The sequence below is a fragment of the Scyliorhinus canicula genome, chromosome 9, assembly GCF_902713615.1.
Source record: "Scyliorhinus canicula chromosome 9, sScyCan1.1, whole genome shotgun sequence".
NCBI lineage: Eukaryota > Metazoa > Chordata > Chondrichthyes > Carcharhiniformes > Scyliorhinidae > Scyliorhinus > Scyliorhinus canicula.
The window spans coordinates 119250042-119271255 of NC_052154.1; the positions used below are offsets into that span (position 1 = coordinate 119250042).

General features: G+C 45.4%; 1 protein-coding gene across 1 annotated transcript in view; it reads right to left on the minus strand.

Annotated features, from left to right (window-relative positions):
* Nucleotides 1-14157: 14157 nt before the first annotated feature.
* The window catches only part of LOC119971636 (potassium voltage-gated channel subfamily KQT member 1), an 865896-nt gene continuing 858839 nt past the window's right edge, over nucleotides 14158-21214 (minus strand). Inside the window, exon 17 of the mRNA XM_038807461.1 lies at nucleotides 14158-14463. Coding sequence (XP_038663389.1) covers nucleotides 14263-14463 — 201 coding nt within the window. The 3' untranslated portion in view covers nucleotides 14158-14262. The remainder of the gene's footprint in view (nucleotides 14464-21214) is intronic.

Consider the following 21214-nt stretch of genomic DNA (forward strand, 5'->3'; position numbering starts at 1 on the left):
CAACCGGCGCCGAAGGGCCTCTGCTGGCCAGCACGAGTTGGCAAATGCGCTGGAACGCCAGCGTGTGCTGGCGTCATCCCAGTGCATGCGCAGGGGGGAGGTTCATCTCTGCGTCGGCCATCGTGGACTGTTACAGAGGCTAGCATGGAGGAATAGAGTGCCTCCACGGTACAGGCCCGCCCGCGGATCGGTGGGCTCCGATCGCGGGCCAGGCCACCGTGGGGGCACCTCCAGGGCCAGATCCCCCACGTGCCCCCCCCGAGGACCCTGGAGGCCGCCCACGGAGCCATAAACGGGCGGCCACTCGGCCCACCTCGGGCCAGAAAATCGCCGGGGGGGGGGGGGGGGTGCTGCTGCCAATGGCCCCCAACCGGCGCGACACGATTCCCGTCCCAGCCAAATCCCCGGCGCCAGAGAATTCGGCAGCCAGCGAGGGTGTGATTCATGCCGCAGGGGGTCAGAGAATCCCGCCCCTGGAGTCGCTAGGTGGAGAATCCAGCCGAGTGTTTGTGACTCTGAGTGACAGTATTTATAGATTTTATTTTTTTTAAATTAATTTATAGTACCCAATTCATTTTTTCCAATTAAGGGGCAATTTAGCATAGCCAATCCACCTAGCCTGCACATCTTTTGGGTTGTGGGGGCGAAACCCAAGCAAACATGGGAAGAATGTGCAAACTTCACACGGACAGTGACCCAGAGCCGGGATCGAACCAGGGACCTCGGTGCCTTGAGGCAGCAGTGCTAGCCACTGCGCACCGTGCTGCCTTGAGAATCAGTATTTATGACACTGAGTAATCACATTTGTTTCTGCTTTGACAATGAGCAATTATTTTCGTGATGTCTATTACTTTTTTGAAATTGCCTAATATTGTTCGCACTTTGACACTGTCCAATATCATTTATGACACTGATTAATGGCTTTTGTACCGTGACATAAATTATGTTCACGATGCCCCTGAGTCTTTTTTGTGACATTGACAGTAATTACCTTTGCAGGGTGAATATGGGTGATCGTGTTTATGACACTGTGTAGTTGTAAGTTGCAATGTCTAAATAGTGATACTGAGCCAATTTTGTGGACTAACTCGCTGCCAGGCTAATGGGTCTATTTGCACATCACGATTCCAATCTAATACTTGGGATACTTTACTGAGGCTCTTTCCCTGAGCCATGGTAATATTCTTCTGTACTGGGTCCCATGACTAATCAGGTAAAGTGGGCAGAATGGCATACCCATTCCAAGGTAGGAAGTGTTTTTAATTAAAGAGACCACAACATGGGTCACAATGGCTTCCTTTCACTTGATTATTTTTTGACACTGCTGTAATTACAGGAATGGAAAGACGTGGGAAAAGTGCTTCCTGGGGCTCTCACGTTTAGTTGCAGTTCGTGTTAGCCTATATTAGTTGGTACCATGACTGGTACAGGCTTGGAGCGCCAAAGGGCCTGTTCCTGTGTTGTATTGATCTTTGTTCCTGCTGCCGCATCTGTGGAATCCCTGGACTGAGTTCAGCTCTCCCAAAGGCTGGAGGAAAAGGACACTCTCTCCTAACAAGCATGCACGAATGCAAATGGTCAAGGAAGTGAGCAGCAGCAATCTCTGCAATCTGGAGACAGTGGGCCACGAGGATGCAGGACCTCAGTAGGGCGGGGGGGAGGGGGGGGGGGGTTAGAAAAGTGAATAACAGAATATTTTCAGGTGCTAAGTCCAACATACTGTCTTGTCCAGCATTCTCTTGCACAACGCACCTCAGATTAACATACATTATAACTCCGCGCATTCCGCTCTCTCGAGACTACTCCTCACATCCCCAGCTGAGCAAACAGACTCACAAGCAACCTACTGCCTTCTCGTACTTATGCCTCCCTCTGACCTTCCATATGCTGTGTCCTCCTCACCTCTCCACACAAGCCATTATGGACACTCGCACCTCTTTGCTTCCTCTCCTTGCAGAAGATTGCACACTATGGTTGCAATCCTTCTGCAATTTCTCATTCCTCACTCCCCAATTCAGTGGCCCCGAGTATCCCTCAAGATTTAACGGTCCACTTGGGTATTCATCAGATCAAAATGTGAGGCAATAGAGAACCCTGTCTTGGGTCTCCAGGTAATTCCTTCCTGCCTCATTGTTCGTGAGTGTCATTTTTTCTGAGATGTGCATGGTATGCTTTGTGTTTGATATTTATTTGGCTGATAAATAAGGGGTTGGATTCTCCGCAGCCCTGTGCCGAAATCGCGGCCGGCGTGCGAGCGGAGAATCCGCTTTCACGCCGTAATCGGGTCCGGCGCCGGTTCGACGATTCTCCTGGACCCGAAAATCTGTGTGACCGCAGAGAAGGCTGTGCAGCTGGGGGCCCAGTGACAGAGGCCCGCCCAGCAAACCTCCACCCCCGACCGGCCGAGTTCCCGACAGTGTGGAACTAACTACCTATTGCTGGTCGGGATGCTTGCGTGGCGGCTGCGGACTCAGTCCGTGGCCGCTCTGGTCGGGGGTGGGGGATCGGACACCATCTCGTAGGCAGCCGGGGGTTAGATCCACGCAGTTTGATATTCGGGCGTGCGGCATATCGGGGGGTCTCATTTTCCACCTGGCTCCGCAGTCTGAGTCCGCCATGGAGCTCGGCATGGCCGCTGAAGGCCGCCGCCATTTGCATGCGCAGACTCCAAACTGGAAGTGGGGGGCCCGTATCTGCAGCTACAGCTGTGAGATTTACTCCGGGTCCCTGCTAGCCCCCTGCAGGGCATTGAATTAGCTCAACTTGCTTCTCGGAATTTGTGGAGTTAAACGCCATTGTTTTTACACCGGCGTGGGGTCATAGTCCCATTTTGGGAGAATCCAGCCCAAGATGTATTCCCACCTTGGGGTTGAAAACCTTGAGTTGGGAACGTACCTCCTGATCTGGCATGCATTGAAATGGGAAAAGTGCTTCGATATGAGCACTTTAAGTAATGATTTTCAGAAATTCATCTCGTACTTAAAATGAGGTATCCCTGTACTTGGAAGAGGTTGAAATCCTGGTGAGAGAAGGGATGCAAGTGACCATCCAGTCAAAAGCACCTTATCGGCAACTATTAATGCTTACCGGGTCAGCTCAGAAGAAAACCTTATTCCACAAAGCTACAGATGTCAGCAGTGACCTTCAGCTAGTTAGTAACATAAAGATGGATAGGAGGAGTTTCTATAGACATTTAAATAAGAAAACAGTTAACAAACTGAGCATTGGTCTGATAGAAAGTGATTCTGGGGAATTAAGAATGGAAAATTGGTTGATGGTGGATGAATTAAACAGGCATTTTGCACCAGTCTTCTCTATATAGGATACAAGTAACATCCCAGAAACAGCTGTAAATCAGGAAATGGGAGAAACTCAGGAAAATTACATTCACCAGGGCAGTGATCTTGAGCAATTGATTGGGTCTGCGGGCTGACAAATCATCAGGTCTGGTTGGCCTTACACTAAGGTCTTGAAGGAAGTGAAAAATTAGAGAGTTGATGTATTGGTTTTAATTTTGGAAAGTCCCCTAGATTCAGGGAAGGTTCCCTGAACCTTTCAGGGAACCATTAGTTCCTTTAGTTTGGAAGATAGCAAATATAACTCATTTATTCAAAAAGGGAGGGAGACAGAAAGTAGGAAACTGCAGACCGGTTAGCGTCACATTTGTCAGAGGGAAAATGCTAGAAGCTATTATTAAAGACGCTGTGCAGGGCATTTGGAAAAATTCAAGGCAATCAGGCAGAAGTGGAAGGGAAATCATTTAAACCAATTTATTGGAGCTCTTGCAGGAGTCACATGTGTTGCGGATAAAGGGGAACCGCTGGATGTACTGTACTTAAATTTCCAGAAATCATTTGATTACATGTACATTAACGGTTATGTAAAATAAAAGCTCATGTTGTCAGGGGTAACATATTGGCATGGATTGAAGATTGGCTAAATAAAAGGAAACAGAGTTGACAAAAATGGGTCTTTTTCTGTTTGGAAGGATGTGACGTGTGGTGTGTCGCAGGGATCAATGCTGAGGCCTCAACTTTTTACGATTTACACAAATAATTTGGATGAAAGGACTAAAGACAGGGGGCGGGATTCTCCGTAGCCCAATGCCAATATCAATCGGCGATAGGGCGGAGAATCCACTCGGCCAGCCAAATTGGGGCTGCTGCCGGTTTGACGCTGGTCAGCCATGCCCTGTCTCCTCCGAAATGGCGTAATCCCGTCTTGTGGCACACGCCATTGCAAAGGTTTTGGTGTGTCATTGACAGGCCCTCCCGCGATGCTCCGCCCCCGATGGGCCGAGTTCCTGACTGTGCGGGACATGCGTGGTCTCAGCGGTCGGGAACCCGGCGTGGCAGCTGCAGACTGTGTTGAGCGCCACTAGAACATAGAACATTACAGCGCAGTACAGGCCCTTCGGCCCTCGATGTTGCGCCGACCTGTGAAACCACTCTAAAGCCCATCTACACTATTCCCTTATCATCCATATGTCTATCCAATGACCATTTGAATGCCCTTGGTGTTAGCAAGTCCACTACTGTTGCAGGCAGGGCATTCCACGCCCTTACTACTCTTTGAGTAAAGAACCTACCTCTGACATCTGTCCTGTATCTATCTCCCCTAAATTTAAAGCTATGTCCCCTCGTGCTGGACATCACCATCCAAGGAAAAAGGCTCTCAATGTCCACCCTATCTAATCTTCTGATCATCTTGTATGCCTCAATTAAGTCACCTCTTAACCTTCTTCTCTCTAATGAAAACAGCCTCAAGTCCCTCAGCCTTCTCTCATAAGATCTTCCCTCCATACCAGGCAACATTCTGGTTAATCTCCTCTGCACCCTTTCCAATGCTTCCACATCCTTCCGATAATGCGTCGACCAGAATTGCACGCAATACTCCAAATGCAGCCGCACCAGAGTTTTGTACAGCTGCAATATGACCTCATGGCTCCGAAACTCAATCCCTCTACCAATAAAAGCTAACACACCGTACGCCTTCTTAACAACCCTCTCAGCCTGGGTGGCGACATTCAGGGATCTATGTACATGGACACCGAGATCTCTCTGCTCATCCACACTACCAAGAATCTTACCATTAGCCCAGTACTCTGTCTCCCTGTTATTCCTTCCAAAATGAATCACCTCACAGTTTTCTGCATTAAACTCCATTTGCCACCTCTCAGCCCAGCTCTGCAGCTTATCTATGTCCCTCTTTAACTTGTAACATCCTTCCGCACTGTCCACAACTCCACTGACTTTAGTGTCAACTGCAAATTTACTCACCCATCCTTCTACACCCTCCTCCAGGTCATTTATAAAAATGACAAATAGCAGTGGCCCCAAAACAGATCCTTGTGGTACACCACTAGTAACTGGACACCAGTCTGAACATTTCCCATCAACCACCACCCTTTGTCTTCTTCCAGCTAGCCAATTTCTGATCCAAACTGCTAAATCACCCTGAATCCCATGCCTCCGTATTTTCTGCAATAGCCTACCGTGGGAAGGTCACCTTCTCAAAGAACTCAATAAGGTTTGTGAGGCACAACCTACCCTTCACAAAACCGTGTTGACTATCTCTAATCAAATTATTCCTTTCCAGATGATTATACATCTTATCTCTTAAAAACCTTTCCAAGACGTTGCCCACAACAGAAGTAAGGCTCACTGGTCTATAGTTACACTACACTCAGCTGGATCCATGCCGCTGGCTGGGGGGCTTCCGTAAGGGCTGGGGGGACTGGTGGGGGGTGGCCAGGGAGTGGCCTGTGGGATCACGGACAATGGTCAAGTCCGCGGCCGGCCGGCACCATGTTGTACGGCGCAACTGCTGCAGGTCATCGTTGTACGCATGCGTGGCCAGGGACCAGGCCATTCTCCGGCCGTTTTCACTGTGGGAGCCGGGAATTTTACCCAGCGCCACTGCTAGCCCTTCACCAGTCCCAGAATCGGTGAAGAGTCGTTGCCAATTTTTGGGTCATAAAACGCCCACAAAACCTCCGTTCGAGCCGGCACTTAGCGGCTGAAACAGGAATCCAGCCCATGGTTGATAAATTTGCTGATGACACAAAGATAGGTAGGAAAGTAAATTGTGAAGAGGACGTAAGGAGGCTACAAAGGGATATATATAGGTGAGTGGACAAAATTTAGCAAATGGAATATAATGTGGGCAAATGTGAAATTGTCCATTTTGGCAGGAAGAATAAAAAATAAACTTATTGCAGAGATATGAGTTGAAGATGTGTTCTAGTGCATGTATCAGAAAAGTCGAGTATATGGTTACAGCAAGCAATTAGGAAAGCAAATAGAACGTTATTATTTACTGTGAGGGGAATGGATTACAAAAGTAGTGAGGTTATGCTTCAGTTGCATCACATTTGGGACTACTGTGTATAGTATTGGTCTCCTTATCCAAGGAAAGATGTAAATGCATTAGAAGCAGTTCAGAGAAGGATTACTCGACTAATAACCAAGAATGGTAGGTTGTCTTATAAGGAAAGGTTGGAGAGGTTAGGTTTTTATCCGCTAGAGTTCAAAAAAAGAGGCGACTTGATCAAAACATTTAAGATCTTGAAGGGTAAAATGGTGGATGTGGAGAGAATCTCCTACCTCCTGTTGGAGAATCTAGAACCACTGGTCACTGTTAAAAAATAAGGGGTCCGGTCACTCATTTAAGGTGGAGATGAGGAGTTTTGTTTCTCTCTCTCAAAAGGATCATGAGTCAGATGAATGAGGGGGGATCTCATAGTGGCTTATAAAATTCTAACAGATCTAGATAGGGTGGATGCAGGGAGGACATTCCTGATGGTGGGTGTGTCCAGAACCAGGGGTCATAATCTGATAATTTGGGGTAGATCGTTTAGGACAGAGATGAGGAGACATTTCTTCACCCAAAGAGTGGTGAGCTAGTGGAATTCATTACCACAGGAAGTAGTTGAGGCTAAGACATTGAATACATTTAAGAGGCGGCTAGATATGGCACTTGAGGCGAATGGGACCAAGGGTTATGGGGAGAAAGCAGGATTAGCTATTTTGTTGGGCGATCAGCCATGATCGTGACAAATGACGGAGCAAACTCAAAGCTCCGAATGGCCTCCTCTTGCTCCTATCTTCTATGTTCCTATGAGTCTCTGGAACTCCCTTCCTCTGAAGGTGATGGAAACAGAGTCTTTGAATATTTTTTTAAGGCAAAGCGGGATAGATTTTTGATTAACAAGGGGGTGAAAGATTATCAAGGGTAGGGAGGAATGTGGGGTTGGCGGTACAATCAGATTAGCCGTGATCTTATTGAATAGCAGAGCAGGCACAAGGGGCCAAGTGGCCTACACCTGCTCCTAATTTGTTTGTATGATCCACCATGAAAGCCCCAGTCTCTTGAGGCATTGATATCCTGACATGTCGTGGGGCATGCTCATCTGCCCGAAGACTCTTTGTTGAGGCTCTCGTCTCCTTCCAGCTGGATCCATTTCCTCTGTCTTGGAGAGGTGCGTGTGGCTGAGGAGAAGGTAACTACAGCTGTCGGTAGTACTGAAGCTTAGAATAGAATTCCTACACTGCAGAAGGAGGCCATTTGGCTCATTGAGTCTGCACAGACCCTCTGAAAAAGCACCCGATCTAGGCCCACTCTCCCACCCTAACCCTGTAACCGCACCTAATCTAATCTTTGGTCACTGAGGGCCAATTTTGCCTGGCCAATCCATCCAACTACACATCTTTGGACCGTGAGAGGAAACCGGAGCATCCGGAGGAAACCCACGCAGACATGGGCAAATGTGCAAGCTCCACACAGACAATCGTTGTCTGGAAGGCTGGAATTGAACCCAGGTCCCTGGCACTATGAGGCAGCAGTGCTAACTACTGTGCCACTGGCTTCTGCTCTTGCTCCTTATTAGAGATGCAAGGCACATCTTCAGAAGGTAGAGGCTGGCAGCAGAGAAGGACAGCTGAAGGTGAATAAAATATCGAACTGTTAAGTGCCTTACAAGTTGGAAATCACCTGTCAACCGATGGTAACACTTTGAGAGAATAAGTGCTTTGAACAACAGCCTCTTACTAGCCATGACTAGATCTCTTCAATTTCACTGAAAGCCTTCCCAGTTTGTCAGTTTCACTGAAGAAGCTCTTTCCGATGTATACTCACCTCAAGGACACTGGTGAATTGCTGACAGGTTGGGAAGCAGTTGTGCTGGCTGGGAAATATAGAATTGGGGATTAAAATAGTTCTTACTTGGCTTTTTAGCTATCGTGATATCTTATCCAACAGGTCCAAAGAGATTCCCTGGTTGTCATCAATCCTGCCTTGGTGAAACCTAATAGTGTGTTGGATGATGTCAGTATTTTGACCTGACTTCATTTCTAAATTTAACTCCCCGCCTGTACCCAAACCTACCTCTCCTCACCTGAGAAAAGTATCCCTGAAGTGTTTGCACTGTCGCACTGAGTAATTTGTAATGTAAGACTGAGTAACTGTGTCTGTGCTTCAACAGAGTTAAATTTTGTCTCTGCTGTGATGTCGAGCGATACACTTTGTGTACTGCGACACTGGAGAAATTCCAGCCCAATCCACTTGTTGGGAGTTCTGCATGGGTGTCTATTTTATACTCTGTCCAATTTTCTTCACATTGACCTCAATGGCAGAAAGACAGAGATGGGCACAGGAGAACGCTTAATCAACTGGAATCAAACAATTAAATGGGACCTTTATCTTTTCTAAAGCAAGCAAGCTTTAATCGGAGTATGACTGTGATCAATAGTATTTTGCAAATTAGATATAAAAATAATTAACTATAATCAGAAAATTAGTGTAACATTGAAGGAATGTACGAGTGCAAACAGCTAAATAATGGCTTGTGACATATCCAACTGAGTAATTTTACTTGATGTGTTGAGAAAAATATAATTTAAAACCAGGCTGCACATATCTGAGATTTTTGGTTTTATTGAGGCATGATACCAAACTGTTGTCTTCAAATTTACACATAACATCTGAGTTAAAAAAGGTATCATTATAAAATTTATGTTATAAATCACAGCGTGAGTCCCAGCTGATTTGTTTCATAGTTACATTTGAATATTTGAGCAGCCCATTCGAACTGGATTGAAATGAAGAAAGCAAAATGAAAAATGTCTAAAACAAAATCAATGTATCCATACCTCACTTCAAGACAGAAAGGCAGTGAGAGAGGCAAGGAAGAGAAAAACAGGAAATGTGAGAATTGCGAAGGAAACGGAAGAGATGAAGTGTGAGAGAGGGAAAGAGAAAGAGAGTGGAACGAGACAGGAAGGAGAAACAAAAGGAGGGAGAAGGATGGGGAGCAGGTGAAAGATCCAGAAAGAGTGAAAGAAAGAAGGGAGTGATATAGAGGGGAAGGAAATAATGGACAAAAAAGAAAAATGAGGAAGAAAGGAGAAGGAAGCTGATTAGAGAAGAAAAGATAGAAGGAATGTGAAGGCGAAAGGTGAAGGAGAAAGGTAATGAGTGGAAAGACATAAAGGATAAAGAATGGAGGAGAAAAAGCTGAGAGAGCAATGTGATCTATCAACCCATTCTACATTATTACAACAATGTTTTTAACTGAATCAATTCATCGGAGAAGGAAAATTTATAAAAATGATAAGAAACCCCGTTTGTAAATATCAGTAGAAAATCTACTATATATAATCTATATCTTTACATATACATAAAAGAATTCTTCATTCATTTTGTTGATTGACATGTTAGTTTTCCGATGAGTCAACTGCAAACAGATCTTCTTACACAGTATCTGTACCCCGGCAGGCATCAAGTGACTCCAGAAAACGATTAAGTATAGTGCTTTGTGCAATCGTCATGGCATTGCTTATAAGTTTGAGATGTAATGGACTTCACTGAATTTCCCTAAAGTTTCACAATATCATCAGTCCCCTGATGGTCGGTCCTTTCAACAATATTAATATTTGACACAGTGTCTTCATCTTCATATGTCATTTCCCATCCCTTAAAATGATAGTAAGCATGAATTGGCACCACAAAGGGTCCATTTAAGTCTGCCCTGTATTTGTCTCCAAGGACTACTAACGCGTTTGAATATTTTTCATTCTGTGATTTGATTATGTCCTTAACCATTTATTGCTGCTATCAAGGGGTTGGGCGTAATGGGCCACTGCCTCACCACCCCCCCCCCCCCCCCCTTCCCCCCAAACCCCCCCACCCCCCCCCCCCCCAATATCAATGGTTACACCAGAATTAAAACCTTCAGTTAGGGTAATCAATTACTAAACAAAACCAAGGAGTATAAACATATGCATCTGGCAAGTGTAGTACAAACAAGGTAATAAAGTGGCTACGTGCAGGGTCCCACCAGGAAAAGAAAAAGGGACGCCAGGAAATAAGGTTGGAAAACAAATTTGTGGCTCCCAATGGAAGTTAGACACTAACTATGTCTTGAGAAGCAAGAAGTATACACTTATCAGTCCACTGGACTTTGTCCAATCTCACTGTACCAACTACTTCACCATGACCTCCCACATCAACACACATCACCTCTGAGTGTGTTAAACTGTGCTGGGTTCTAGTTTCAAATGTGAATGAGTGTGGAGAGTGATGCTTGATTTCCCATTATATGAGATTGGGTTGGGGGGGGTTGGCACTGGGGGTCAGGCCACTTGGAATAATTTTGTCCGGCTCTCTTGTCTCCATGTGGAACCTGTTAGTGAATGGTCTCTATGGCTTGGAACAGCCAAAAGCAGATTATTCCCCAATTTTCATTTTTGTTAAATCACCTCAGGCTTAAAATCTTCAGCTCCTCACCTGTTGCTCATAGAATTGACAGTCATCAGGAACACAGTCTCCAGAGTCTAAAGTCATAAAGGTGCTCATGATGGAAAGTGCGTTGGATGACGGGATGTTACGATTTGGATCTAACTTTCTGACATTTTGATTAGATTACAATATGCCTGACTTCTGCCAGAAGTGTGGGGTTGCCAACTGCGAATAAATGTAAACCGGTTTGATCACATGACTTGCCCCCACGCTCAGCCATTAGTCGGTCAACACATCCATCTTTGTGGCGCACTGCTTTCCTCAGCCAATTGGAAGGCAAAAAGACTCACTACCCAATTGGATGATGCTCGACTTTCAGCCAAATAGCCTTAACTGTCTTCCCTCTCTCTCTCCCCCCACCCCCGCCACCCACCACCACCCCTATTTTTGATAGTTTTAATTCTGGTAAAGAAAAGGGGCCGGTTTAGCTTACTACGCTGGATAGCTGGTTTGTGATGCAGAGCAAGGCCAGCAGCACGGGTTCAATTTCCGTACCGGCTGAGGTTATTCTCAACCTTGTCCCTCACCTGAGGTGTGGTGAAGCTCAGGTTAAATCACCATCATTCAACTCTCCCCCTTAAAAGGGAAAGCAGCCCATTTGCTTTTAGATAGTCATCTGGGACTTAGTGTAGCTTAAAGAGAAGAAAAAATAAATTGTTTTTAATGCCCTGTTTTTTCTCCTGGATTGCACAGGGCTTGTCTAAATTCCTGGAGACCCCAGACCAATCTTGGAGGGTTGACAACACTACAGAAGTGCCAGGGTAAAAAGACACCAGAGAGGTGACTCCCAAAGTAAATTCCAAAGCATTCTTCAAGTGTTATACCATGGAGCCCGGAAGCACATTTTGCAATAAGTTTCAACAAGCCATTTCAGCATGGAAGTGACCAATGCAGTTTACTTCTGATTTTACTGAGCCTTCTTCACTGAGCCTTCTTCACACGTGCGGGCTACTCAGCGGAGGCCAGTAGCAAACAATCAGCAGGTTTTATTGATTTTCCACCACCCCCTTCCTAGCTCCGGGGCTCTGAAACAAACTTCCTTACCCCCTAATTGCTGTCTTCTGGTTAAGGCCAGTGTAGACTGGACATAAAACTCTAGATCTTCCTGCATAGTCTGACTCAGTACCATACCATCTGTACACCATTGAGATGAAGTTCAACTGCAATGGGGGAGAGGGCACAAAATGGGCAGGAGCAGATCACTACCCATTCTGTTCATTCTTCCTCCCCACTGATTCAATGGGACAAGGCTTTTTGATTTCTGCTGAAGGAGAGACTCTGCTTATCGCTCCACCGATGATGTCAGACCTGCTGAGTATTTGCAGCATTTTCTCTTTGTATTGAGTGACAGGTTATAACAGGTGACCTCTACTACCACCTGCTTTACATCTCGCCCAGCAGTTGAATTTTACCTGGCATGCTCCCTGACTGGACTTTTCGTCTGATTGGTTGCTGCCCCACAAAAGTTAAGTCCTTGTGCTAGGCATCACACACTAAATTGGCAGCTGGCAAATAAACTCATGAATTTTGGATCTTGTAGGATCCATTTGGCTGACTCGGATCACAAATCTCAAATTTGGATATCCGGCACCCGAGGAATGGGATTTTAATTTCTTTTTTTTTTATTTCATTTTTTCCAACTAAGGGGCAATTTATCGTGGCCAATCCACCTACCCTGCATATCTTTGGGTTGTGGGGGCAAAACCCACGCAAACGCGGGGAGAATGTGCAAACTCCCCACAGACAGTGACCCAGAGCCGGGATCGAACCTGGGGCTCTCGCACCATGAGGCAGGTGTGCTAACCACTGTGCCGCCCTGTGATTTCAATTTGACCTGCCACATAATGGAACCTATCTCTGAATGCACTGGTAAAAAGGGAATCGCTAATGGGTTCCTTTTAGGACTTTCTCACCTGCCCTACTTAGATTGTAAGCTGGCAGAGAGGGTGGGCAAATGATCTGCCTCTTTGTTGACTGAGTGACAAAAATGAAAAGCATCCCTGAGGTTTGAAGCTTCTGAGAGTTTCTTCATATCTTTGTTGCTTATTCCACCAGAGTCCAAACAATAGCTACACTGCAGCCAGATTAAGACTGCAAGTATTAGCCAGAGTAAAAGCGGGAGGGGGGTGCATTTGGAGAAGCAGGGTGGGGTTTTGCAATAGTGTAAAACAAGTAATAGCGAATAGACTTGGTTTGCATAACTCGGAATTACATTCCATGGAGGGGGCAGTAAGAATTGTGGGGTGGAGAGGGGGTGGGGGGAGATGTAAAAAGTGATACTCTTGATGTTAAACGCCATTGCACTAAGTCAAAATTTCCTCAGTGATTTTCCTTTAAATCATGAAAAAGTCATCATTTAAACACACTACAAAGCTGTGCTTCATTCGTGGAAGGAAGACAAATATTATTTGCTACAACATGTTGGACTGCCAACCCTGAGAAACACTGGAAAGCGAATTGAGGAACTCAGACAGGCCCTGGTAGCCTCATGCTCATGACACACTTATCAGTTGCCAAGTGACTGGGAGGTGCCTCCAGTCATGAACATAACCACTGTCCCAGCTAAAAGGAGAAGTGTGGCTGAACCTAAATCAGTCCACTCACCGCCTGAAGACATTCAAAAATAAAATGAGGAAGGGAAACTGAGTATAACAATCTGAGTGAATCCAAGTATGGAGGACTTCAGCTTTTCAGAAAATGCCCACAGTTCGGTCCTGAAGGAAACACCAATCCAGCTTACTTGGAATGAACTGGGATAAAAGGTTTCAAGAAGAAGTTGGCAGACACCAACCCATCGTGCCTGGGCAATTTAGTCCACTTTGATCTTGCCTGCGCGTCACTCTTTATGGTTGTATACCTGCACATAGAATGGACACCCAAAAGGGATGGTACGTTTTGACAATAATATACATCTTAGGCTGCCACTGAGAATGTGGGAGAAGAGTGCACGCATTACACTGACACTGAGCTTCATTCTTCTTTCCTCGGATCATACAACACATTGATTTTTTTGCAATTTAAAACACATCTATTCTACAAAAGATTACAATTTTCCATAACATTGTGTGCTATTATAGTCTTTTCCCCTTATCTTACAGGCTGTCCAAGCATAGTCTTCATTTTTGCCTAAACGAACGACCAGGGAAGAGTTTGAAATGTGGCAGGAGATTTCTGAACCTCGGCAGGGTGGTATGAAGAACTCTCTCTGCGAAACTGGTGATATCGGCAAACCGGAATGGACGCTTTGGTGAGAAAACATAGACAGTCTAATGGTGGTTGCTTTCAAGTTTCATACACTTCTTCAGTAAATTGTCAGCCCACCCCCCCCCCCCCCCCCCAACCCACCCACCCCCCTGAGGTTTGTGCCAGTTAGGTGCACAACCGTGAGGCCTATCTTATAATATCCAACAGGTCTCTTGCAATCTCTTGAAGGCTTCTAAATTTTAAAAAGTAGAGGATCAGAGATCAGGCCACGTTGTCTTGGTCTTTCCTGTGTACAGTCAGCTGCTCATAGCTTGGTAAGGAGCTGTGAGTTGATGCAATAGCTTGTATAATGGTTCCCTCTGCCTGAGGCACAGCCTGTAGGTGAGATTGTCCTTGCTGGTTGGCAACCAGGTGCTGCAGCATATCTGTGATGTTATTCAACTTCTGGTCCATATCTACAACCTGGTTGAGAAAGGAAACACAATCATTTAGTACAAATTAGGACAAAAGTTGTAGAAACAGAAGGAACATGTTTGGAATTGTGTGGCATCACTCAGTGTTTGCATATTTATTCCAGGAACTGAGGGACAAAGGGCGGGAATCTTCCGGTCCCACCAAAAGCGACCACCCCCCTCACCTCCCCGCAGCAGCAGGAGGGCGAGCCATTCAAAATGTCACAGACATCAGTGGGACCGGGAGATTGCAACGGTAGCCACCGGAAAATCCACCACAGTGAAGGGTGGGGGGTCCTGCCTTTTAAAGGCTTGCATTTACGCAGTGCCTTCCACAGCCTAGGACATCACAGCACTCTTTTAAAAAAACAATTGAAGTACTTCTGATGTGTAGTCATTGTCATTATGTAGGAAACACAGCAGCCAATTTGCACACAGTCAACCCCCACAGACAACAATGCTGAGGGCTACATACTACTTTGAAATCAGAGAGGAACTCCCCTTCCCTTCTTCAAAATAATATTGTAGGGTCTGGGTCTACCTGAGAGGGTAGACATGGACATTGATTTTATGGCTCATCTGATGGGCAGCACCTCTAACAGTGCAGCACTCCCTCAGCACTGCACTGGAGTGCCAGGCTGGGATTTTGCGCTGAAGCCTCTGATCAGGGATAGAGCAGGAGTAATTCTAGTTCATGATCCGAGCCCAGCCTACTGCAAGTAGCCATTGGATAAAAGATCCATGTCTGCCAAATCTCCATTTGTTGAGAGAGAGCGGCAGATTTTGAAAAAGAGTAATTCTCCCACTGTCTTTTTAATACTTAGCTTTCAAACAACGCCACCCAAAAAAATATCTGGATCATTAATACATTGACATTGTCAATTATGGGGCATGGCTGTTGTGTTTACCTACCTTGCAACGATACACTTAAAATAAAACATAAATGGCTGTGAAGCACTTTTTAATGTTCCTCTAGATATGAAAGATACCAAATAAATGTAAGTCCTTTCATTAGTGGCTTCTTAAGTGGATCTCATGTTGTGATGCAGCACAATTGCCATGGTACTGGAGGAAGAAGTAAGTAATGTTCCAGAGCGATACCAATCTACAGGGAGTGCGAAACTCAGATAAGAATGTCCCCATGAAAGGAAGTCTCTCAGCAGCTGCCTCTGCATTATATGTGGAGAGTTAAATATAGCCAGAGACAGATTCTTCAGATTATACTGTTCAGGTACAGGACAAGGCACAGAAACTCTAAGGAAAGGAAATCAAACTAAAAAGGCAGCTGCCACATGTTTACTCAGATGCAGACTCTACAGGACGACAAGCATTTGAAGACATTAGACCGAGACAATGTGCCAATGAACTGTGAGCAGCACGTAACAACTAACAGAGAGAGGCACCAGAGTGGGATATGAGTAAATAACAGCCGTTTAGCCAAAGCAATGTAATGTGTGCTTTGCCGTCAGCTGCCTGGGCCTTAGGTTCTGCACTTATCCTTGCTAAAGCTCTCTATCTCCCCATCACCATTAAGACTCTCTTTAAAACCTACTTCATTGCCAAGCTTTTGGTCCCCTATCCCAATATCTCCTCAGTGTCAAATTCTGTTTGCCAACACTCCTGTGAAGCACCCTGGTATGCTTCACTATGTTAAAGCGCTACATAAAGAAAAGGTGCTGCCGCACATTAAGCAGCAAAATAAAATTATAATGGATTGACTCAAAAGTGTTTTTTCTTTCATTTTTAATAGGGTCAAACATTTTTCTGTTGATCTTCCCAGTATATCTAAAAACTATAAATATCAACACTTCCGCGCCACCCCCCTCCCGCTTCCCCAGGCCCAGTCTTTTGCCCCCTCTAACCTGCCCAGGTAATTTATTTTGCCTATAGGAAGTAGGTTTTATGCAAACAAGAGAGTGAATAGGCAGGCAATTTTGCAATGCATTGTTTGGCCAGGTGTACCAGAGGGATTAGCATTCTGCCTCTGTTGCAGGCCAATGCTCGCAAGCTACTTTAATTACCAGCTAAACTGGGGCCTGGGTCCAGGTGCAAATCCTTATCCTGCTGCTTTCTTTTGAATAACAGGCTGTCATGTATAAACTGTCAACAGTTTAATGTTGATATTTTATGTCGATGCTGTGATGGGAATTGTGTGAAAACGGGATTCCTAACTTTACTGGACACATGAGGGATTGTTGCTTCAATAAGTGACTTTCCGATAGGGAATCTTGCTAGCTGTGCAATTGAATGGGGACGGAAGAGCTACCTGCAGTTTTCAGGCTATTAAAATCAATGGGAAGTGTGCCCACAATTTCCCAATATAGAATGTGATTGGGTGTGACTTACCACTGGCAATGCAGATTTGAAAAATTGAACTCATCATGTAGGTCAAGCTCCATAAACATGACTATTTTGTCCCTATTGGCAGTCTTGGTTCCAGTTGTCATTTATGGAATACTACAATTGGACTTTCATGAACCTTGGATCGGAAAGGGAAAACTGTCCAGGGCTTTGCACTCCTTATTGCTATCCAGTACATCCTGCTGGAAGTGTGCCCATGTGGGCATGAGGTGAGCGTAAGGCTGGATGAGGTTGCCATGCCCTTGTTGGTGAATTGGCGGTTAACACTCTGTCAAAGTGAATGATGAAGAATAGCTGGTTGGGCAAAAGACCTGAGGGTGACTGATACCCTCCACTACTCTGTACTATGTACTCCAACATGAAACCATCACTGACAGAAGAGGAAGGCAAAGGAGACAACTGGGGAAAAACAAAGTCTTTATTATGGTGAATTTCATCAGGACATCATAGAGTGCTTTACAGTCATTTTAGTTAATTTTATAATATAGGAAACCCAGATGTTAATTTGCACAGAGGAAGATCCTGAACACAGCAATGTGATAATGACCAGACATTCTGGGCAGAATTCAACCAATACATTTCTAAGTGTAATTTTGGGTGAATTTGGCGGGTGTTTCTGCTGGGTTTTTGGGTAAGATCCACCCCGCTATAGTCAGCCATACCTAGGGCATGATACATTGGCCTTGCTGGGCCCAACGCAGGGCCTCTCGCAAGATTTTCTGCCTCGACGCGCCTTGCATGGTCTTGTTAGATCTCACAAAACATCGTGATCTGGATCCTGCCCATTGAGGTCAGTGCCCGGGATTCATTGGCCTCGTCTCGGAGACCCAGAGCGGGTGCTGTTTGATTCATTGGGTATGCTGGGTCTACGAGGACTGCGTTTGACGCAGTAGTGAGTGAGACAGGCGTCCAACACTTGAAGAAATGCAAGTCGATTTTATTGAACAACTAACTATAATACATGCTTGACTGTGGATTGACACTATGCTGACTTGACTGGAGACCTGAGGCTAACCTGACCAGACTGTCTGACTACCACATGGTGTTTGTTCTAGTTGCTGCTCACGAGCTCTGACTGCCTCAGAGGCTGGATCCCGAGAGAGAGGAAAAACTAGTGTCCTCTGGCTTTATAGTGGTCGTGTCCTGTCTGGTGAATGGCTGTTGTGTTCTTAATGCTCACTGGTCGTCCTGTGTGTCAATCACTGCCTGTCTGCACACCATCATATACCTGGATGTATATGATGACACCATTTAGGACTGGTTTCCACAAACGTGGGCCGGGCGTACTGGCACTTGGGTGGTTGTGCAGTGCCAGCGAGTGGCACTGCAACACTGGTAGGGGCACTGCCAGGGTGCCAGGCTGGAAGTGCCAAGGTCCCCAGATGGCATCATGCCCGGAGTGCCCTGCCCTTACGAGGTGGGGTGTAGGTGGCTCGAAAAACCCCTAATTTGTGAGTTGGGGCATTGGGCTAGTCTGGAAGCCGTGGTTGGGGGATCTAGTGATTGGGAACCATTTTAAAATGGTTAAAACAAATTCCGGCGCAGACATATTTAAATGAGCTGTATGGCCAGTTGAATCTCAGGAGACGACTCAGGCATTGCGAATTGTGCAAGAGGCTTCACGTGAGATTCAATGGCCTCGCCATGTCACCAAGTCCGGTGCGATGAGGCAAGTAAATCGCACCCTCTGTTTTTACTGATGTCGGTTGAGGGGTAAATCTTGCCTTGGGCACTGAAGCAAACTCCCCTTTCTTCTTCAATATAATCTTTCATATTTGCCTGAAAGATTACTATCCAGCTCGTGATTATAGTCCAAGTTCCAGGATTTTTAAATGAGAGTTTGGCTGGAAGAGTAAGCCAGGAAATGAACCTTTAACATGAACCTTTAATTCTTCTCGACCCACTTGGCAAATGCATCTTCGGATGTTGCAAAGTGGTAAATGGCCAATGAAGTACATTTGAATTGTAGTCATGAATTGTAGGAATGGAGAAATAGGTGTCCAATTTCTTGTGTGCAGCCAGGTTCCCCACACACAAACATAATGATGACCAGATAATCTGACTTTGTATGATTTTGATTGAGAGATAAATATTGACCGGAACACTCGGAAACAGTTCCCCCTTTTCTTCACATAGTGGATTCCCTAAATAAGTGACTTTGTGAGAAGGAGCCTTGCTAACTATGCATATCATTCACATCCACCTGACCATAAGACCGTGAGACATAGAAGCAGAAGTAGGCCATTCGGCCCATTAAGTCTGCTCCACCATTCAATGAGATCCTGACTGATCTGAAATGATAATCTTCAACTCCACTTTCCTGCCTTACCCCTTAACCCTAGATTCTTTTATTGATTAAAAATCTGTCTTTCTCTGCCTTGAATATACCTAATGACCCAGCCCTTTGTGGTGAAGAATTCCCCCGATTCACTACTTTCGGAGAGAAGAAATTCCTCCTCATTTCTGTCATAAATAGGCGATGCCTTACTCAGAGATTATGCCCTCTTGTCCTAGTCTCTCCCACAAAAGAAAACAACCTATCAGCAACTGAACAAATGGAGTCGCAGTTTAACACCAACATTTCAGAGCTGCATTTGTCCCCCCCCCCCAACCTCCATTCTGAGCAGGAGCTCCATTGTCATCAATGGTGGAGCTTGGATTTCAGTCAGAATAAGCCATGAAAAGTAACATTCAGCCTGTGCCCACAGGTCTGACTGCATCTTCCCTGATTTGTATCTCATATTTCACTAGACTCAGCTATGAGGCATGGGAATGCTTAAACATTACAGGTGCAGATTCTTCTGCTGTTGAATTTTATGCTGATTGGTAATTTCTTTATCGACCCATACCAGCACATGTCTGCTTACCATACTCACACCGAGGCATTATTCACACTGGATACATATTGCACACCAATTTTCACATTCCAGATATGCTGCAAATGCAGCCACGATGGGGCCAATCTTTATGTTCCTAACCCGAGTACCTGGGGTATCACAGGAGGAAGAATGGATCGGGATCAATTGTACCAGGTTTTCACCTCTCTCATGTATATGTCTTGATGGACTTGGTAGCAATCTCTCCTCCAAATCAGATGTTTGTGGTTAAATTCTATTCCAGAAACTTGGATAATAAATATTGCTTTCATTATAGTAAAACATCCTGAGGCACATCACAGAAGTTTTGTCAAACAAAATTTGACACCAAGCCACATATTAGGGCAGATGCATGATCGAAGAGGTAGGTTTTAAAAAGCATCTTAAAGATGAAAAGAGAAACAGAGGGGAAGAGAGATTTAGGGAAGGAATTCCAGAGCTTAGAGCCTAGGCAGCTGAAGACATGCCCACCAACGATAGGACAATTAAAATCAAGGATGCATGATGGGCCAGAAGTGGAGAATTGCTAACATCTTGGAGGAGTCGAGGGTTGGAGAGGGTACAGAGATAGGGAGGGGTGGAATAACAAGTTCAGAATTTAAAAATACAGGTGTTTCTCAAATGAGAGGCAATTGAGGACCACAAGCACAGGGGTAATAGGCAAATGGGACTTGATGCAAGTTAAGACAGGGGTTGCAGAATTTTGCATCAGGTGAGTGACATCATGAGGTATTCTGAAGTGCAACGGCACCATTCCCGATTAAAATAGCAGGAAAAGGAATTTAATGTTAGCCATTAATTTTGCTAATCAAATCTGTTCTTGTCACATATAATGCGCAAGCCTTTTAGATGGAGTCACAATGCTCCATTTCATAGCTGACATTGTATATTTAGGAGAATCAAATTCCAATTTGCGAAACTCCATTCACTATTTTGAAAATAGTAAATGTCAATTTCAAACCAAACTACATACCATTTATATGCATGTACACCACTGGCACGGATTTCTGCCCCATTGGCAGTTCATTTTTAAAAAATAAATTTAGAGTACGGTACCCAATTATTTTTTTTCCAATTAAGGGGCAATTCAGCATGGCCAATCCACCTACCCTGCACATCTTTGGGTTGTGGGAGCGAAACCCACGCAAACACGGGGAGAATGTGCAAACTCCACACGGACAGTGACCCAGGGATGGATCGGACCCGGGTCCTCGGTGCTGTAGGCAGAAGTGCTAACCACTGGGCCACCATGCCACCCTCATTGGCAGTTCATATCAGGAAGCTTCTGGTATTCACTTCATGGGTGGGACTTTCCGCCTCCCTTCCATGTTTTCCAGAGGTGCAGGTGGCTGGGAACCCACTGAGGTCTATGGCATTTTGCATGGCTCATCCATCGCGCCACCAGTGAACCCATCGCGGGGGCTTGCCTTTGGCAGGGCTGGAAGATCCCGCTGGTGGGAAGGATTGGAAAATCCCACCCCATGGTTTTTCATCATAAAACTATGTCTCATATGTATCAACCAG